Source organism: Macrobrachium nipponense, chromosome 10 (assembly GCF_015104395.2).
Source record: "Macrobrachium nipponense isolate FS-2020 chromosome 10, ASM1510439v2, whole genome shotgun sequence".
In the NCBI taxonomy this organism is placed as follows: Eukaryota; Metazoa; Arthropoda; class Malacostraca; order Decapoda; family Palaemonidae; genus Macrobrachium; species Macrobrachium nipponense.
The window spans coordinates 79416650-79436535 of NC_087204.1; the positions used below are offsets into that span (position 1 = coordinate 79416650).

The following is a 19886-nucleotide window of genomic DNA, read 5'->3' on the forward strand; positions in this document are numbered from 1 at the left end:
GATTGTAAAGCAAGGAATCTGTGAGATCTGGCAACACTTGCGCATACGAGGTGAAAGCTGGTCAGAGACTGCGCATTGAACCTCGTGACGCTTTAGTCTTTCCCCAACCCAGGGAATAATAAGTGATAAAAGACAGGTGGCTAGAGGTTGGCAGTAAACGTTAAGACCTCAGGTTTGTTAGCTATGAAAAATACAAATTGATTTAAAATTTAGTCATTTGTTCATATGAGGAACAAACCTTCAGTCTTAACAATAGAATGGACATAGTTGGAGGGAGGTATGATCATCCTAAACCGGCTGGGAGTTAACCCACCTGACCACCTCTCTAGAAGAACGAGTTCTAAAAAAGGTGGACCAATGTCCATGAGAAGATAGATAAACTGATATCTAACAACTCAGCTGTCTGGGTTGCAATACAATGATATATGAGCAGATTCATTGCATCTAGTGAACTAAAAAAATTCTGACTGTTCATATAACAAAGCATATACAGTGGGCCCCCTTATTCGTATTCTCTGGATTCATGGACTCACTGATTCGCAGATTTTTATCTGGACCATATCTACCCATTATTTGCGGTGAATTCGCCTATTCGCAGGATTTCCGACGATAAATAATCACTAATTAGTGTATTTTGATGTTATTTTCATGCCTAAATACATTTTTATGATACAGAAATGATTTACTAATTTTAAAATATTAATATTGATCAATACTGTATTAGTAAGTTTAATTCGATTAAATGATATCACATAACTAATAATTCTCCCTCTCTCCCTTACAGGGATGTATGTTTTTTGTGTGATAAATGATTTACTAATTTTCTAATATTAATATTAATGTAAAGAGCAATCATTCAATAAAGAAAATACTACATTGAATTAGTAAGATTTTAGTTTATAAATTTTAAAAATTATGTAAGAATGAAGGAAATCCCAGTCTTCACGCATCTTTCTTTCAAACTCCAGCTCTCTCTCTCTCTCTCTCTCTCTCTCTCTCTCTCTCTCTCTCTCTCTCTCTCTCTCTCTCTCTCTCTCCTGAGATGAGATTTTTATGGTACACTATGTATAATATTTTTATTAATATTTTCATATGATAATAGTAAAATTAATAATAATAATAATAATAATAATAACTGTAATTACAAAAATCATATGTGAAAGTATTTTACAAATACTACGAAAATATCTCTCTCTCTCTCTCTCTCTCTCTCTCTCTCTCTCTCTCTCTCTCTCTCTCTCTCTCTCTGTCACAGAGATGTATGTTTTTTGGATAAATGATTTACCGATTTTCAAATATCAATATTAATGTAAACAGCAATAATATCAATTCATTAAAGAAAATACTAAAGTGAATTAGCAATATTTTAGTTTATAAATAAAAAATTATGTAAGAATGAAAGAAAATGCATTTTACCCGCATCTTTCTCTTTGCGCTCCACGTAGCAAGCTGAGTTGGCTGGGGTCCAACAACTGTCAAATTTATCAAGTTTTATCAAGGATCAGGAGGGGGAATGTGTCCCCCCCCCCCCCCCCTCTCTCTCTTCTCCTCTCTCTCTCTCTCTCATCTCTCCTCAGTCTCTCTCTCTCTCTCTCTCTTTTACTACACCAGATAGTATGTACTAGTGGTAACTTTTGCCCTCGGTTTGGGCTGGAAATGTATGTACGTATAAGTATATCTTTCAGGACATTACTACATTTTATGGTAAAATAATAATATACAGTACTAGATTACAAATAATATTAAGTTTAATGAGATTAAACAGTAACACTCTTACTTACGTATGTTTATTTGTTTTGTAGTATAAATAAATGATTTACCTTATAACTAATTTTCAAATATTAATAAGATTAATTAAAAATAGCGATTCCCAGTCTTTTTATCCATGTGGAGGAAGGTGGGCGGGGGAGTAATGACAGTTGTTATACGTATTGGCGGAGGGGAAGGAGTTGGAGTTTAGAGTTATTCTCTCTCTCTCTCTCTCATTATTATTCTGTCTCAGAAATAATTCATAATTTCACTCTTGATGGTCAGATATATGACGTTGCCATTCACTGGTCTCTCTCTCTCTCTCTGTTATTGGCTGTAGGTATATATTTTTAAAGGTAAAATGTTTAAGATGACTTTGAAATGATATTAATAATATAACCTCAAAGATTAATACAGTAATAGGTTAGTAATTTTAAGTATATTTGAAGTAGGATATTATTAAAGGTATACATTTGGTATCTGAACTTTCAAGATAGGCAGTTATAAGCATTTTTAGTGGTGGTTCTAACTATTCGCGGGTTTTAACTATTTATGGGGGTGTCTGGTACACATCCCCTGCGAATAGGGGGAACACTGTATCACAGGGGTCTGTTATCACTCCTCACTTTCCCTTGCTAGAGAGCAGAGTATGTGCTACTGAATAGAGGGTTTGATTATTTCAAAAATACATAAAGCAAAACAACTATCAGTATGACTACCTTACTCACTTGTATCAGACCAGTCCAGCATAAGACGTGTCTATTCCTAAACCCGCCCGCAGGGAGAAGAAAGGAACAGAGAAAGAAAGAGACCAGCCAACTCGCTCATTCTCTCTTCAACACAATCATCCTAGGTAAGATACAAAATGCCCAGTGAAGGGCAATGGGTAAGTTACACAATTGGTTGGGCAGCCACCACAGGGCCCAAGAAAAATGTGTCCAAAGACCTGTGGGCAACATCTCTTAGGTAAAAAAAGACATGAAAATGGATTGACGCAACCAAGTACAGTAGTGCCTCGTACTTCGAACTTAATCTGTTCCAGAAGGCTGTTCAAAGTATGATTTGTTCGAAACATGAAACAAATATCCCCAAAAGAAATAAAGGGAATCAGGATAATTCATTCCAGCCCACCCAAAAAGTCCCCTTTTCATATTTTTTCTATTATTAATGTGTTCAAAAGTTAAATTAAGAATGTAAAGTAATGAAAAAATAAGTTATATGAAGTAAAATTTTCTCAATTTTATTATTTCTGTGTATGATTTACGAACTGCTTGGTAAAAATGGTGGTGCTGGCCGGCTGGGGCATTGAGGGAGGAGAGACGGGAACCCTTTAAGCAAACCAAATTGGTTGCAGTTTGCAGTATGCTAAGGTTGATACCAAAATCAATATAGTATTTCACATATTAGGCACAAAGATAATTGATAGTGTGTCCCCTATTGGCATGTTTATACTGAAGTGAAAATGATTACAGCTTGACAAGCAATCTTTCTGTCTTCTTCCTCCTTCCCCCATAATGCTCTAATTTAGGAGAAGGCCATGCAGCACATTCAGGACAGGGGGAAATCTCAAATACATTCTTTCCCCCTGCAAGAAGTAAATACCTAGTGTAGCTCTACTGTAGTGGGGGATATAATTGACTACAGGTAGTCCCCGGTTTACGGCAGGGTTCTGTCCCTGGTGCCACGCTGTAAGCCAAAAATCGCTGTAACCTGAAGCATCATAATTATAATGGGAATGAATAGCACTTACAGCACCTAAGTCCACTTTCGGTGCCAAAAATCGTGGTTAACAGCACGATGAGGCAGAATGACGTAACTCGAACCTGACGTTGCCTGTACAAAATAGACCACAGCCTTGGCAGTGATTGGTCCTGCTTACCCTCCATAAGGACAATGGTCCAACAAATAACATGCAACACAGAAAACCAAGCAGTATTCCTATAGGCACACAGGAATTACTCATTAAACATAAATCAGCACTGGGAGCAAAAATAGCTCCCAAAACACACAAAAAAACACAAGCACAATGGGTACTCAAGTCAGTGCACAACCCATGAAAAGCAACACAAGTTAACTGTGGTCAGTAGAAGAATTGGTGGCATCATTTGGCAAGACATGCATTCTCTTTCCTCCGTATCCATGTGGGTACTCTCCTGGTTAGTTAGTACAAAGCCAGTCCAGTGCATGTGCTGAAGGATGCTCCATATAAAAGAGATGTAGTGTGTATGTCCACATAGAGCAAGGGGACAAAACTCTTAACAAAGGTGAAGTGGAACACAGAGTAGTACCTGATCCAAGTAAGATCTCCAACCACCAGCCCAAGCTCTTGTTTTACCAAATGTTTACATGTTATACTCTTGGAAAGCTAAAATCTTAGATTTTATAAGGGTATAAGTCAAGTGTTAAATAATTTAACTGCACCATTAAATCATGTTATTGAGCAATGTACATAGCTACATTGATTGTATCAAATGAGGCAAAATTTTTTAAAGGTAATATCAAAGAATTTACTATGCCTAAGACCAGTTATTCACAATCAGTTTACCTGTCGGTTCACCCACAAATGTTCGACAGATGAGTTGAGTCGAGTTGTTCGACGGGTCAGTCAGTTAACTCGAGGTCATTGCCCTCATTTCTCGCCCAGCCTTCATGTGGCAACACTATGTGGCAGCGATGCAAACTCCACTGGCTGATAAGGAGGTGGAGCTACACAGACTAGCTGCTGCCTTAATAGCTGCTGCCATAATTCACTTAAAAATAGGAAAAAAGCAAAAAGGCATAACTAAGTATGGTCTAAATATTGCTTTTAAAGAGTGATGTCAATTCCCATTCACTATTAATGAATAAGGTTAAATTAGACTTGGGGGTTGGTTCAATTAATTATAAAATGGACCGTGAAGCCAACTTTCACTAGTAACCTTTCATTAAAAGGCAGAACAATGGCCTGGGCCTATACCAAATTGTCTACACATGGAAATATTTTTTTATTCTTTATCATCAGGTTTGGACTCATAGCAGTCAACAAATAGCACCAAAGTTTCTAACAGCAAAATGAATTAGGCCTATTTATAGATTATTCATATTCTGGTCCGAGCAGCCGAGATCCTTCCCATGCAAAATCCAGCGGCAAACTGTCATAAGGCCATTGCTTACCCATCCACACGTGCAATCACCTGTCAGTCAATCAAAAGAACTTTAGGTAATTCCATCAGTTTATCAGTTCTGGTGTGTGGACCGACTGCCCAAAAACTGTAGTCCACATGTAAGTTAATCTCAGTTTGGATGAAGTGCCAGATAGACTGACGGGTAAACCTGAGCGTGAATACCCAGCCTAATACGTAGCTACATAGTTGGTAGGAGTAAGGGATTTGAATTTTAGCCGAGCCTAACTTTCTTTACACAAATGAATAATCTACCCACCTGTACGCATTCTCCAACTCCATTATACTTCAGAAATCACCTTAGATCAACAGCACAACAAGACTTACGACCCAAAAACTCCTACCAGACAGAGAGCTCTCCCCTACCAACCAAACACCACACGCACGTGTCTCCTTCTCCCCGTGTTGTCGTTTACATCCCACCAACGCCGCTGCCATCTTGTCTATGACGTCACAACATAACTTGAATACATCAACAGACACCTTCTAGAACCATATGCTGTCCATATATAGCCACCTACCATATTTCAACAATGCATAAAATACCAATAACAATTATACAATATATAATCAAGGGAATGTTCAAGAATTTTACTAACCACAAAAGCTTCATAATAAGGCAATATTGCAATTGGTTCTACTTTCTTAATTGAATTGCAATCCTTGAACTGTATGTTGCATATACATTTATTTCTTCAGATATGTCTTATGCATCCAGAGAAGATAAATTTCCTTACTTTGGATTCAGTATGACACCTAGTTTGAATTGAGTATGACAAGAAGTTATGTCTATGCTAAAAGGGACCTTGCCATTCCTCCTGAAAATTGAATAGAATACACTATACACCACCACTGTACATAGGGTACAGAATGTTTAGCTGGAGATTATGGAATACCTACATCTACTTGCATTACTGGAAATATTCTATGGGAAAATAAGCAAACATCACCCAATACCAAAACAAAATTAAACTTTTCATACAATCCTGTCACAAATAGGACCACATTCTTCTAATGTTCCCCGACAGTTTACCTATCTACCTCTTTCCATAAGTTTTGTACTCAGGCTATGAGGATGAAATCTGCAGGACTGAGAGGCGGGGGACACACTTTATGAGTGATGGTGTTTAATTGGAAGACTAATCTTGTCTCATACAAATTAGTTTGTTTCATCAACTCTACCACCTATGACCAAATTATAGTCTTAAAGGAAGTACAGATATATTGTATGTCCCAGACTGGTGATTAAATCTCAAATGATTCAGGAGGGAATCTGGAAATTTCTTAAGGGTGGTTCAGGCACAAAAGTAAATCTTTAGGATGCCTTATGTGAAGAAGTGAGAGGTGAAAGAATTAAGATTTCCAAACAAGCTTCCTCAAATTGTAATTGTTGGTCCACTGCTACTAACTCACCAAGTGAATATGGATCCAACATCTTATATGTTCTACATCCCTAAGGCAGACTTGTGGCCCAAGGTACTACACTGCACAAAGTGAATTGACTAGTTGGTGACTTAAACCAGTTGAAAAAAGTCCTCAGTGCTGGTTGAAGAGTTGAGGGGTATTTTTGAGGCTAAAACACAATCTTGAACCAAAATTTATTCCCATTCAATCAAGCGAAGGTATTCCTCCAAGCTGGTGAATAAGGACATGAAGCATGCATCCTTGAGGTCCAGGGATGCCAGAGGCATACTCCCCTAATGGAATGCCAAGACAAATCCCGTATTTTCATCTTTAGGCCTGAAACTTCTATTTTTCAACAGTACACATCAAAGCCAACTGGCTATAATGTGAGTTGGGAACTTGACTCCAGAAAAGCAATTTAATTACTTAAGTTATCCCAAGGTCTACTCATAATTGCTACCATGATCACAGAAATTTTTTTAAGAAAAACCCCCACGTTGCAAAAGATCCTTAAGAAAGAATGTTCTCACTTACCTGCCCCCTTGGCAAGGGACAGCTATCTACCTTTTCTGGGCTAAGAAGTGTATGCACAAACATTAGGCACAATAAACTAGTACCCAATGATAATGAAAACTTGTTACAGCTAGGAAGAAAATCCAGAAACAATATACAAATGTTACAGATGAAAATATAAAATATTGAGTGTAGAGGTATACTAACAAATCAAAAAATCTTTATAAACACATTACTCTTAACGCTACCTTGCTAATCAGTTATTACTAATGGCATTAACCCTTCGGTATAACAATCATCAAATGATACAAAGACAAATAATACAAACACTGAATTCACTATCAAAATTCATTGGAATGTTACTAACAGCTGCCAAGAAGCAATGTTGTCAGATTATAAACATATAATTACTTACAATTAACTCCTGTAAACATTAAGGCCAGCGATCTAGAAGAATGATGCCAACTACCGTACATAACTTTGCTTCTCTTTAGAAACTTACTTCTAACATTGAACACCAATAAATAAAAAGGAATAGAAAAAAATTAATGAAAATAATAACTAATGATATAGGAATGATAAATGAATATGAACAGTTCTGCTATAAAGGAAAATTTGGGCATTTCTGCTCAGCTGTGGACAGTGCTACAAACAGGGAAAATAAGCTAGGTACTTAAATAAATGCATGAGGCTTGAAGAAGTGCATGAATGTTGTTTACAACACAGGATAGGGTCAATACTTATCAACTAAGTGCAGTGATTAATTACGCTTACTATATCACTTAATATATTTTTCATGCCGGGGTTTTAACTTTTTTAAAGTTCTCTATAGGTCTGTCATATCAAACATCTGCTACATACTTCATTCTCTCCATTTTGCATGTTCTTTAAGTGTTACTTCTATTACTCCATTATTTCCCTGTAATTTTCAATTTCTCATCTCGGTTACAAACATATATATTTTTTATTTCTTCTCATCCATTTAGTTTTCCTGTTAAAATTTAATTTCAATTCTGCATGACATTTATCTTTTGCCTGCGCCACATAGATTTTCTTAAAGTCTAACCTGCTAAAGCTTGCCTCTTCTTTTCTCTCCATTTCACCATGTCTCTTCATCCCTCTCAAGATGTCGCACCACGCTTGAATTCTGCTGCCTTTGGCACTGCTTATTCCAAAGATTTCTAACTTCCTCTTCCAGAGTATGTTTCCCAACATTTTCTTCATAATCCTTCTAGACTCCTTTTGTTTGTTCAAATTTTTACTCTCTCGACTGTCTGTGTAAATATTTTGTTCTTACTATAATCTATGCATTGTTAGGTTTGCCTCTCCTTTCTTGTCTGTTATTCATTCTCAGGAGGACAAGTGTGTTGCAGCATCAAAATCTATTTCTCTTCAGGCTGCTTTTTAACATCATTAAACATCGTCTCCAGAAGAATTCCAGTTTCTTCGTCATGGTTTCTGTCTTTGACGCTATTACAACTACAAATTGTCCTGTTTCAACATGACCTTTGGGTCTCCTCTTATTCATGTACCTTCTGATTTTAGCAGAATTGTAACTGGCAACGTCCACTAAAGAGACAAGCTTCAAAACTAAGCTGATCAAAGTGGAACCTTCATACATGCAGTACATGAAAATTATGCTGATAACTTGAATATACACCCCTTGAGGACTAGACAAACAGGTTTGCCGTTCGTTGATTTTCTGCAGTGATGGTGCGGGTAATCACAAACAATAATAAGGGTAACCATTTAATTCATAGTAAAAGAAGACATTTTTTCATTTAGTGCATCAAGATCACCACTACTTTCTGCAGCGCTTAGTGCTTCCTCAAAAAGATCTTCAACCAATTTTTCAACAACCTCTAATCTTACAAGATCGATTATTCCTTCAAGAAAGTTCTCTTCATCAGCTCTTACCAACTGAACATCTCTGAAAGATAAAAAAAAGGGGGATTTTGACGGAGGAAAAATCTATTTCTGGGCAATGACCTGTGTCGCCCAGTGAAATGCTTCCTTTAGTACTCAATTCAAAAGTAAAACTATTGCTACAAATACCAGAGAAAAAGCTAAAATGATAGTGCCAGAGTATATTGGCTCGCTCACCTTTATTTAAAGGTGTCGGTATGGTATCTGGGGCGAGTGGAAACCACTACCAGAGGTCCCTTGCCATTTAGTCTCTTCCTTCCTCAATATCCCTCGTCTACAGAGGAGCCAATCTAAGGCCCCGCTACCCGTTACCACTACAACTAGCGCCTTTGTTTTCATTCCTGTAGATAGCACCCAAGCTTGGGCCAAATAGGGTGTGGAAGAAAAAGTGGGGTGGGATTTCACTGGGCGACACAGGTCATTGCCCATAAATAGATTTTTCCTCCGTCAAAATCCCTTTTCTGGGCTCAGCCTGTGTTGCTCCGTGAAATAGTGCCAGAGAATTGGCCCCACCAGCTTGGACAGATAGTGCAGATAACCAATAAATATAAGTAAATTAAAACTCAATTAGAATTAAATACTGTAATCTAGGTAATTAATTCTACAATAAACAATAAAGATATCAAACAAATGAAAGTTTCAATGATCCTTAAAATTAAGCTTATCTACACAACCGGGTTAGATAACCCACAATGGCTCAATTAACACACACCAGTCAACAAAATTACCACATAGGGAAATTAGACCCAGATACAAATATATACAGTACAAATCATCAATATACATAGAAAGTGCCATCCAAGGTAAAGTATAAAACCCAGTAATGACCGAGCTACGGCAAGAATGCTAGCGAGGCAGGTAGGAGAGAGAGAGAGATGCAAGAGAGACATAGGCTACATAACTACTTATTACTGTTTTACGCAGTGTCAGGGGAAACTGTGTTTCCGGCTGCCACTGCTGGGAATTTAAGGGCCTCTAAAGACTTCAAATAGTGGCGTTTAAATACTGTCGGAGATTTCCAGCCTGTGTACTTCTTGAGATCGTCTAAATTCATATGTTGAAAATAATTAATTGAGGTGGCTACTGCTCTAACATCATGTGCCCGTGGAAAAGATTCCAGGTTAGCTTGCTTTATAAAGTACAAAATTTGTTGCCTAATTCCTTTTAGGGAAATAGTACCACCTTTTTCCCTAATGAACAAAGGACCTGAAGATATCAGGGCAGTTCTGCTTAAATATGCTCTTAGGGAATTAACTGGACATAAGGATGGGTCCTGGGGAAGTGGGACAATCTTCTATGGAGCCCATCTATCTTGTGGGTCCTCATTCTTAGCTAGAAATTGACGATCTGGTGAGAGTAGTAATTCTCCTGAAGGGAGAAACTCTATATGATCTGGTTCCCTAGATAGGGCCGACAGTTCAGAAATTCTAGCTCCTGAGGCTAAACTTATTAGGACTAACGTTTTCCTTAGGAGGGTTATATAATCACATGAGTCGTTATTAGTGTCAGAAGCCAATTTAAGGACATCATTTAAAAACCATGAGACCGTCTTGGGTCTCTCAGTTGGTCTAAGTCTAGCACAAGCCCTTGGAATGGATGAAAAGTACAGTAGTACCTCGAGATACGAAAGGCTCAACTTACGAAAAATCCAAGTTACGAAAGCAAAGACAAAAAATTTTACTGCTCTACATACGAAAAGTTTTCAAGATACGAAAGGTTTCTGAAAGTCCGAGATTCGCCCCATAACAATTTTGAAACTCGCGCCGCACGCCGCCGCCATCTTAGTTATAGTAGACTCGCCACCATCCTCCTGCTCTCCCATTGGTTCCTGATGCTAGCCAAGCCATGAATCCTTCTCTCTAATTGGACTGCATCCCTCCCATCATGCATCTTCTATACATACGTACTACGTGCTGGCGTGCTTTACCTCGGCTACTTAGCACCCGAAACTTTACCGTATGCAATCGGCATTCGTTCGCTCCAACGATTTCGTTTAGTAACGTACATTCGTTAGTGATTTCGTTGCAGTGCGTACATATTATTGTGTTGTGCTACTTTATCGTGTTGTGGGAACGTAACTTAATTACGTACAGTACATAGAGTCATGGGTCCCAAGAAAGTTGCTGAAGTTCACAGAAAGAAGAGAATACTTTCTATGGAGACAAAAATGGAGATAATAAAAAAGTATGAAGCTGGCTTGCGGTTGAGTGTGATCGCTAAGGAATACGGCCGAAATCGTCGACGATAGGCACCATCCTTAAGCAGAAGGAAGCCATCAAAGCAGCTACACCTTCCAAGGGCGTCACTATTTTGTCCAACAAGAGAAGCCATGTGCATAATGAAATGGAAAGGCTGCTTCTTGTATGGATTGAGGACAAAGAAATCGATGGCGATACGATAACCGAGACGGCAATCTGCCAGAAGGCCAGCGCTATTTTCGGCGATTTGATTGCCCAAGCCAAAGACGACGGCGGAGAGGGGACATCAACGGCAACCCCAGAGTTCAAGGCTTCTCATGGGTGGTTAGAAAAATTCCGGAAATGGACTGGCATCCATTCGGTGGTGAAGAAATTGAAATTACGTAAACTATAAAAAAGTAAAACGAAATGTAAAAATAAAAAAAAGACAAAATAAATTTTATTTTAAGTTTTTTGTAAAGTTAAGTGTTACAGTTTTGTTAATGTGTTTTGTAAAGTTTAGTTTGTTTTTTGATATTTTTTTTATGTTTCGTAAAGTTAAGTGTACGTATCTGCCGTTTGTTCTCCTCCTCCTCCTCTGCTGCCACTTTTGGAGATAGCCTCACTCGAAAGGTAAGCTTCGACATTTTACGTTACAGTAATAATATTTCTTGTACACTAATATACACTTTATTTACAGGTTTGGATTTTTATTCTTAATTTAGGTATTGAATGGTGCAAATTGTTGTAGTATTTCATTGTTTATAGGTCAATTTAGCTTTATTATGAAATTTAATGGGGTGTTTTTGGAGGGCTTGGAACGGATTAGCCATTTTACATGTAAAATGTGTTCCAAGATACGAAAAACTCATTATACGAAGGCCGCCTCGGAACGGATTAATTTCGTATCTCGAGGTACTACTGTACAAATCTGTTAGATCTATATTGAATCCAAATTGGGAGATCTTCTTAAGTGCCGATTTGGTAGTATGTAGTAATTGTACTTGCTGCTAAACCTTTTTCGAACAAGGTTCTGAAAAAGGTTATGGCCAGATTCGTGGTCATGGTTTGTGCATTTGAGTCCTTTAAAAATATAGCCAGTTTCTTAACCCCTCCGCCACTGGCCTGCTGCATTGCTGCAAATGCTTGCATACCGCATGAGACCCCCCTTCGACCGCGAGTATCAATCATTACTTGCTCCCACTAAATTTCATGTTATTCATATTTTTCCTTTATATTCTTATGTGAAAACATTGTGTGTATGGATATCAATGAATATTTTTTACCCCATTGTCAAAAAATTACAAAAAATATAGTAAGAATATCGGAAAAAATAGGAATATTTAGTGGAAAAAGTAACTGCAGAAGTAGGAACTGTTATAAAGTAGTAAAAGTAGTAGAAATAGTAGTAAATTAATAGAAATAAAGTAGCAGAAAAAGTAGTAAAGTAGTAGTAAAATAGTAGTAGTGGTAATAGCAGTACTAGTTTTCTTACTGAAACAGTTATTCCTGGGTTTCATACAGAAACAGCGTATACATCAATGAATGTTTACGGCACTGGTAATAATAATAATAAAACAGTAATAATAGTAATAATAATAATAATGATGATAAAAGTAACAGCATCTCGTGACCAATACGTATATACATATGGGGCAGTTTATTCACACCCATTATCATCAGCAAGCTATAAAAAAAACACATCTCATCACGAGTTACAGGCCTCCATAGAAGTCCTTTCACCTTACACTTTCCTGTTAAATGAAAGTACTACTCTGCCCGAGCATTCATCCATTCACACAATTTGTCAATTACATCACCACAAAAAAGGAAAAAAAATGCATCACGTAAGCAGGTGAAATCTGATGTGTAAGCAGGAATCCCATTGCCACCCTCTGTGAATCGGGGGGCTGGGTCTGGGCGCAAGTCACGAGATGGATCAGTTATGAACCGCCAGCCTTCATCGACAAGAGGTTCAATGTCTTCCAAACACTTGTTGTCACTGTCAACCTCTAAGAAATTATCACTATAATCATCATCTGATAGATTTGGCAGGTACTCAGACCCTGACTCTGAAACACTATCATCTGACATGATACTGAAAAAAAAACATATAAAATAACTGCAATCAAAAGGGAAAAAAGTTTAGAATTCAAATCTACATGGTTTATGGACAAAATGGTAATCATCCTTCTCAGATAATAGCCTGAGGCACACTGGCATATGAACTTGGCCTGTACCCCTCCTAATATCCCATATGAAAATGACGTCACGACGTCCATCGGACGCTCATTGGTTAGAATGAATTGTTGTTGGAGCTTCAGCACCTCTCTCGTACACAATACTGCGTCCGGAAACCATCCAAGCTGAAGAAAACGCTTTGCTTTTCGAGGAGGGATGAAAGACGTACATGCGTACGTCCCGGTCTTTTATTACTGTACCGTAAAAGATGTACATGTGTACGTCCCAGTGCTGAAGGGGTTAACTGCTGAGTCATATTGACGCAAGGTCGATTCCTGTTTGTCCTATTCTAAGAACCGGATGTTCTGAGGATCGATGTTGGCATCTTTCTGAGCCGCAAACTTCATGAAGTCCTTAAAGTTAGGGCTTTCTGAATTTCTGAGGAAGTGGACACAGTCCGCGTTTGTACCAACTGCGCCAGTTTGGGATTGGGAATCCGTTGAGGCCGGAGTCCTAATTCCAGTAGTAGAGGAAACCAATTGCTCTTGGGCCAATTGGGGGCTACTAGTGCAATGTGACCCTTGAATGTCCTGAGCTTGTTCAGGACTTTCAGGAGTAGATTCACTGGAGGAAAGAGGTAAATTCTTTTCCATACATTCCAATCTATAGCCATAGCGTCCGTGGCGTAAGCCAGAGGGTCCAGGTTGGGGGCCACATAACAAGGAAGTCTGTGGTTCGACTCCGTGGCAAAGGGATCTACCTGAAGCCCTGGTACCTGTTGACAGATCCATCTGAATGACTCCTTGTCCAACGTCCACTCCGACTCTAGTGGGACGGATTGTGACAGGGCATCTGCCACCACGTTCCTCACTCCGGCTAGGTGAGGTGGCTGATAGGTGCCATCTGTTCCTGTCTGCTAAAGCAAATATGGCTATCATGACATAGTTCACATGGCTCGATTTGGAGCCACCCCTGTTTATGCAGTGGACTACCACTGCACTGTCCAATACCAACTTGATATGAGACTTCTTGGCTGGTCGTAGCCTTTTCAGGGTAAGAAACACTGCCATAACTTCCAGTACATTGATGCGTCAGTACAATGAGGCGTCTGTGTGGACCACTAGGGCCGGCGGAGGGAATTGCAAGGGTATTGTCTTTGACAGATTCTTGATTTCCGTCCAAGGGTGGAGCCTCTTGCGTAAGATCGCCGGAATGGGAGCCATCTTGTCCCGAAATCTTTGGTTTGCCTTCGAGCACCAAACCCGGTTTATATCCTTTAGTTTGGCTTTCAGTAGACCATCCGTCACTGATGTAAATTGGAGTGAACCTAGGATTCTTTCCTGGTTCCTCAGGGACGTCTGTTTTTGAGAAATTGTCTTGTGGCCTTGGCTATTTCTCTTCTCTTTAACGGCAGTATTGATAGAGTATGAGAGTTTAAGTCCCATTGGATTCCTAGCCACTGGAAACGTGACTCCGGCGTTAGCCGGGACTTGGTTCTGTTTATCTGGAACCCTAAATGTTCCAGAAACTGAATTACCTTGACCGTTGCCTTGTGACATTCTTCGATACTTGTGGCCCATAAGAGCCAATCGTCCAGATAGGCTACTAACATTATTCCCTGAGTTCTTAACTCCTGGACTACTGTTTCCGCCAACTTTGTAAATATTCTGGGCGCTATGTTGAGCCCGAATGGCATTACTCTGAAGGAGTAGGCCTTCTTTCCTAGTCTGAAGCCTAGGAATGGGCGGAAGTGTCTTGCTATTGGGACATGATAGTAGGCATCTGTAAGATCTATAGAGGTGGTGACGGCCCCATGGGGAAGTAAAGTCCGCAACTGCGAAACGGTCAGCATTCGGAACTTGTTGCAGTGAATGAATGAGTTCAGATGGGACAAGTCTAGAATTATTCTTAGTTTGTTCGAGTCTTTCTTTGGCACGCTGAACAAGCACCCTTGAAACTTTAAGTTTCTGACTTTTGATACTACCCTCTTTTGAAGAAGTTCTTGGGTATACTCTACCAATTCCGCTGTTGGTTTTTGGTAAAAGGTGTTGGATGGAGGAGGACCTTGAAGCCAACTCCACCCCAGACGTTTGGTCACAATGCTCTGTGCCCAGTTGCTGAAATCCCACCGATGCCGGTAGAGGTACAGCCTCCCTCCTACCTGGGGATTCTCACTGGTTTGCCAATGGGCGGCCACCCCGTGCTCCCCGGAAGCCTTTGCCCCGGTTGGTGGCTGTTCCGGCGCCCCAGTGACGGGAGGGACCCCTAGCTCGGCTGCCTCTGGCGAACCTATTGAACACTTGAAATGATTGCGATTCAAACGTCGCGTTATAGGCCTAGAGACCGCAAAGGAGGTCGAAGCCTGAGACTTGTGCCGGCTGGGTTAGAAGCACAAACTGCTGTTGGCGCGGTGCTTTGGACGTCGACGGTTGTGGTACTTGGGATACTGGAACCGCCTGCATCATAGTCTGTTAGGGAGCCTGGAAGGGCTGGAACTTCCTAGGTCTCTTCTTGGCTTTGGGATTCGATCCGGTGGACTCGGGTTTCCGTTTGGACACGAGTCCCAACGAATTTTCAGGCTCTGATTGACCCTTGACGCTTCACATAAGACTTCATTCACAGCGGAGGCGGGGAAGAGGTCCGTGCCCCATATGGATGAGGCGATCAACTTGTTAGGTTTGTGGCGGATTGTGGCTTCCGCCAGAACATGCTTCCTACAATTACGCCGAGCTATAATGAAATCATATAAGTCACATTGCATTTTATGCAGTAGTGACTTGGCCATGATTTTAAATAACGTCTCTTGTCCGTAGATAAGAGATGCCATCTCAGTCATAGTCAGCGAACTGAGGGACCTGCTGAGCCTCATCCTAGCGTCGTATTCGGCTTGTATCAGAGCTTCTGATAGCCTAGGCAACGTCTTGCTGAACAGTGTGTTACCACAGTCCGGCTTGAGCTTGCCCACCGAAAAGGTGGCAGGTGCGTCCATATAGTACTCAGCCGATCCGGGGAGCAGAAGGGAAGTCAGATCCGTCTCCTGGAGCTGGGGCATAGGCTCATCTTTCATAGCTGCCTCCGTCACTTTGGAAGTGAATGGCAACGGGGTGTCCTCGTTTACGGTGAAGATCGTAAACGGGCTCTTGAATGCAGTGAGTTGTATTCGTGCATTCCCATTCTTCCCGGTTCCGGAGCCAAGCTTGTTGGGCTTGGTCCCGGGGGAGGATTACCGTTTCCTTAGGGGCTTTATCCTCCCTCCTCATGGCAGCATCCGTTAGACGAACATAGCCTATGAAAGGGGGCCGGAGTCCCTCAGGATAGAACTCGAAGTCTTCTAGCCTTCGAGTTCCGCAACCCTCAATAGTCAGCATACCCTCTGAAAACGGAGCGTGTGCTGCTACCCTCCATGGGTTGTTTGGCTTAAATGGAGGAAGATTGGACGAGTCCGGCATCGGCAATGCTTGAATCACTTGGCCGGGCGGTGCCTGTCCTGCTGCCATATTGTCTCAAAGACCCGCCATCAGGTTCTCCTGGGCTACCATCCTCTCCGACAAGAATTGGATGGATTGGCCCGATGCTTCCAGCGTGGTAGACAGCTGGGCAAACATTTCTTGGAACTTGGACTGGACCAAGTCCCCAACCATGCTGCCCATCTGCTGCATGATGCTAGCCGAGAATGCATCAGGGTCAAAGGAGGGAGGCTGAGCCTTCTCCTTAGGAACCTTGGTCCTCGACCCCTTTGGTGGGGGAGTGACCTTCGCCTTGGCTGCCCCGGGATTATGAGCCGGTGGCTTGGTGACTAGGCTGGTTCCTGACCTCTTTGGCAGGGACTTTTGATTAGACTTAAGGTCCGTTTTACTTTTAACTTAGGGACTGCCAATGAAGACTTCGGTCTGACCGACTGAGGTCTATCGGCGAATCCCTGGAAAGAAGTGGAAGTGGAAGGGGAAGAAGTTAAAAATGGACTCAAGGACAACCCTTGAGCCCCTACAAAACCTGCCTCCCTACCACTCTTACCATTGCCCATGTCGTCAATAGCCATGGGCTCGCGGTCCAAGTCGAGGGCTGCCACATTCCCCACGACTTCTTCTGCAATGCCTTCCTCCATCGGGAGTGCGACTGCTTCCTGGATCTTGGCGATCAGAGGAGCAGCCATCTCGGGGTCCACCACAGATCCTTTTTTCACCCCTGGGAAGATGAGGGCGGCCATGTCCTGGGACAGGATGTAGGGTTGTCCCTTGGCGGAGTTACACCAAATCCGCCAACCCATGCCTTAAGGGTGGACAAGGCAGCATCCCGGACCGCTTGTACTCCCTGTAAGAGGGGTTATTATTAATACTTAACACTAGAGATTAACTTAACCTAGTACAATAGTGTATATTACAGCTTATTGATTCTCATTGTATCATTATGTATAGACCGGAGTGTCATAAACCTCGGAGGTGACTTCATTCACCAAAGCATAGCAAATGATGCAGTTTTTGTGGTGCCAGACCATGTAATCCTCCAGGCCAACTGCGCAGCCAGCATGTGCCCGGCAGACCACGTGCCCACAAGGTTCCTGGAGAATGGCGTTGCAGCCCTCCTCCAGACAACAGGTAACCTGTAAGTCAAATGATACAAGAGTATCATCAACAACCTTCCGGAACAGGTCCGTGGTTGTGTGCGGTATACTATTGCTGCCGGAGTAACTCCGGCATCAGCATATATACTGCACGATAACATGTCACCCTGTTACTACTAGCTCCGGTGCCCCATATATACTTGTAGGAACATCCTAGGCAGGTAATGGGAACTAGCTAGGACTCCACAGCCCGGCTACAAAATCTGACCGATTGAGTGGATTCAAGCTGTCCCCATTGTGCCGGAGTGAGGGATATAACCCAATATCAGGTACAGGGTTGAAGAGCGAGACGTAACAGGGTGGGACAGTTAAATACCTGGCGGAGTTGAAAACTCCGCCGGTGCATATAACTGGATATAGTAAGATAATAACTTACAACAGAATGTGGATGCTATATTATGTGTAATAAAACATGCATGCAATAATGGAATCCCACAGACAGGCCGGAGCCTTTTCACATATCTAGCCGGAGCCCTGAGGCCGCCGGAGCGGGGTGGGAAAGGGTGGGATCAATAGATAGTTAGAGGGATACACTACCTAGTGGGTTGGGGTGTATCCCGCTCCCCCGAGCCTGGTGGCCAACCATGGCTCGGCCGAGCAGGGACCCCCCTTACTCCACTAGCAGCGCGGCAGAGTACAGCAGGCCTGCTCACCGAGTGTACCCCCCAGTTAACCCCCTCCCCCCCATGGTTGACTCGGATGGGTACCTGAGGTAGCGTGAGCGAGTCGTCACTCCACCGAAGTGGGTGAGCGAGGGGGGGGGGGACTGAAAGGGGTCGGTAGCAGGGTGGCTCGTACACGATCGACTGGAGACACTCTCAGCCGGGTGAACAGTCACGCAGTGTGAAAGGCCAGACAATCCAAAGAAGGCCTATAGGCCAACTAGATGCTGTCTACAAGAATAGCAACACATAACATAAATATCCTGTCCTAACACGGGGGGAAGAGAGAGAAATAAATATGGAGCGAGAGAGGAAGAAATTGTCCTTTGAGAAACTAGGTTAATCGCAATCCAACGATTTGGGTATGTCAGCCTAGAAACTCAGAGCGGCTTAGCCTAGATGCCGTAACGAATATTCGAGGGTCAAGCGGCCAGGATGGCTCAAGGACAGTAAGGGCTACGTAGGGACCAGGGTCCTTCCGTATATAAGACAAGAGAGTCTTGAAAGATCCTATCTTACTGAGAAGTTAATGGTCGATATGTCAACCTCAAAGCAAGAAAGGTAACTGTGTAAGCTATGACACGAAAGCATGCAGTTCGGAAGTAGGCTATCCCCCGTGAACGGACTAATAAATTAAAAACGTCAGTAACACCAATTAGTATGGGAGACCAATTGGTGCAAGAAAGCAGTGAATCATCACGCGGCTGGCGAGCCATGAAATGGCGGCGCGGGAACGACAACACACGTGCTGCCGCTCTCACATATAACCTATTATAACTTGGCTTATATTGCCAAATGCCATCTCAAAATGATCTCAAACATTAATTGCAATACTTAACTTGGATGCAGAAGCTTGACGTTCCATGATGATGAAAAGGGAAAGAATTCCGAGCGAAAACACAGCACAAATAAAGAACGCATGCAGCGTGAACAGTGCTATTGAAAGGAATGAAAACAAAGGCGCTAGTTATAGTGGTAGCGGGTAGCGGGGCCTTAGATCGGCTCCTCTGTAGACGAGGGATATTGAGGAAGAAAGAGACTAAATGGCAAGGGACCTCTGGTAGTGGTTTCCACTCGCCCCAGATACCATACCGACACCTTTAAATAAAGGTGAGCGAGCCAGTATACGCTGGCACTATCATTTTAGCTTTTTCTCTGGTATTTGTAGCAATACTTTTACCTTAGAAATAAGGACTAAAGGAAGCATTTCACGGAGCGACACAGGCTGAGCCCAGAAATAAAAATTGCACACTCATAGATGTTATTTGCTTAGAAAATGATTTGGTAATATGGTGTAAATTTAACACAAGAGTTAACTGACTCACCTTGACTTGCAGGTTAAAAGATAACATTATGAAGCAAGAGTGATAATTTGATAGTTCATTCACACAGGTATTTGCAAGAAAAGGACATGCATTTAATAATACTTTTGTAAGCAAGAATATCATACTACTTTTGTAAGCAAGAAAATCAGTCTAAATATTTAAATGGC

The 19886-nt window shown here is 41.6% G+C and overlaps 1 protein-coding gene across 1 annotated transcript in view; it reads right to left on the reverse strand.

Annotated features, from left to right (window-relative positions):
* Window positions 1-8563: 8563 nt before the first annotated feature.
* Window positions 8564-19886, reverse strand: part of LOC135224011 (uncharacterized) — a 248225-nt gene continuing 236902 nt past the window's right edge. Inside the window, exon 11 of the mRNA XM_064262935.1 lies at window positions 8564-8757. Coding sequence (XP_064119005.1) covers window positions 8577-8757 — 181 coding nt within the window. The 3' untranslated portion in view covers window positions 8564-8576. The remainder of the gene's footprint in view (window positions 8758-19886) is intronic.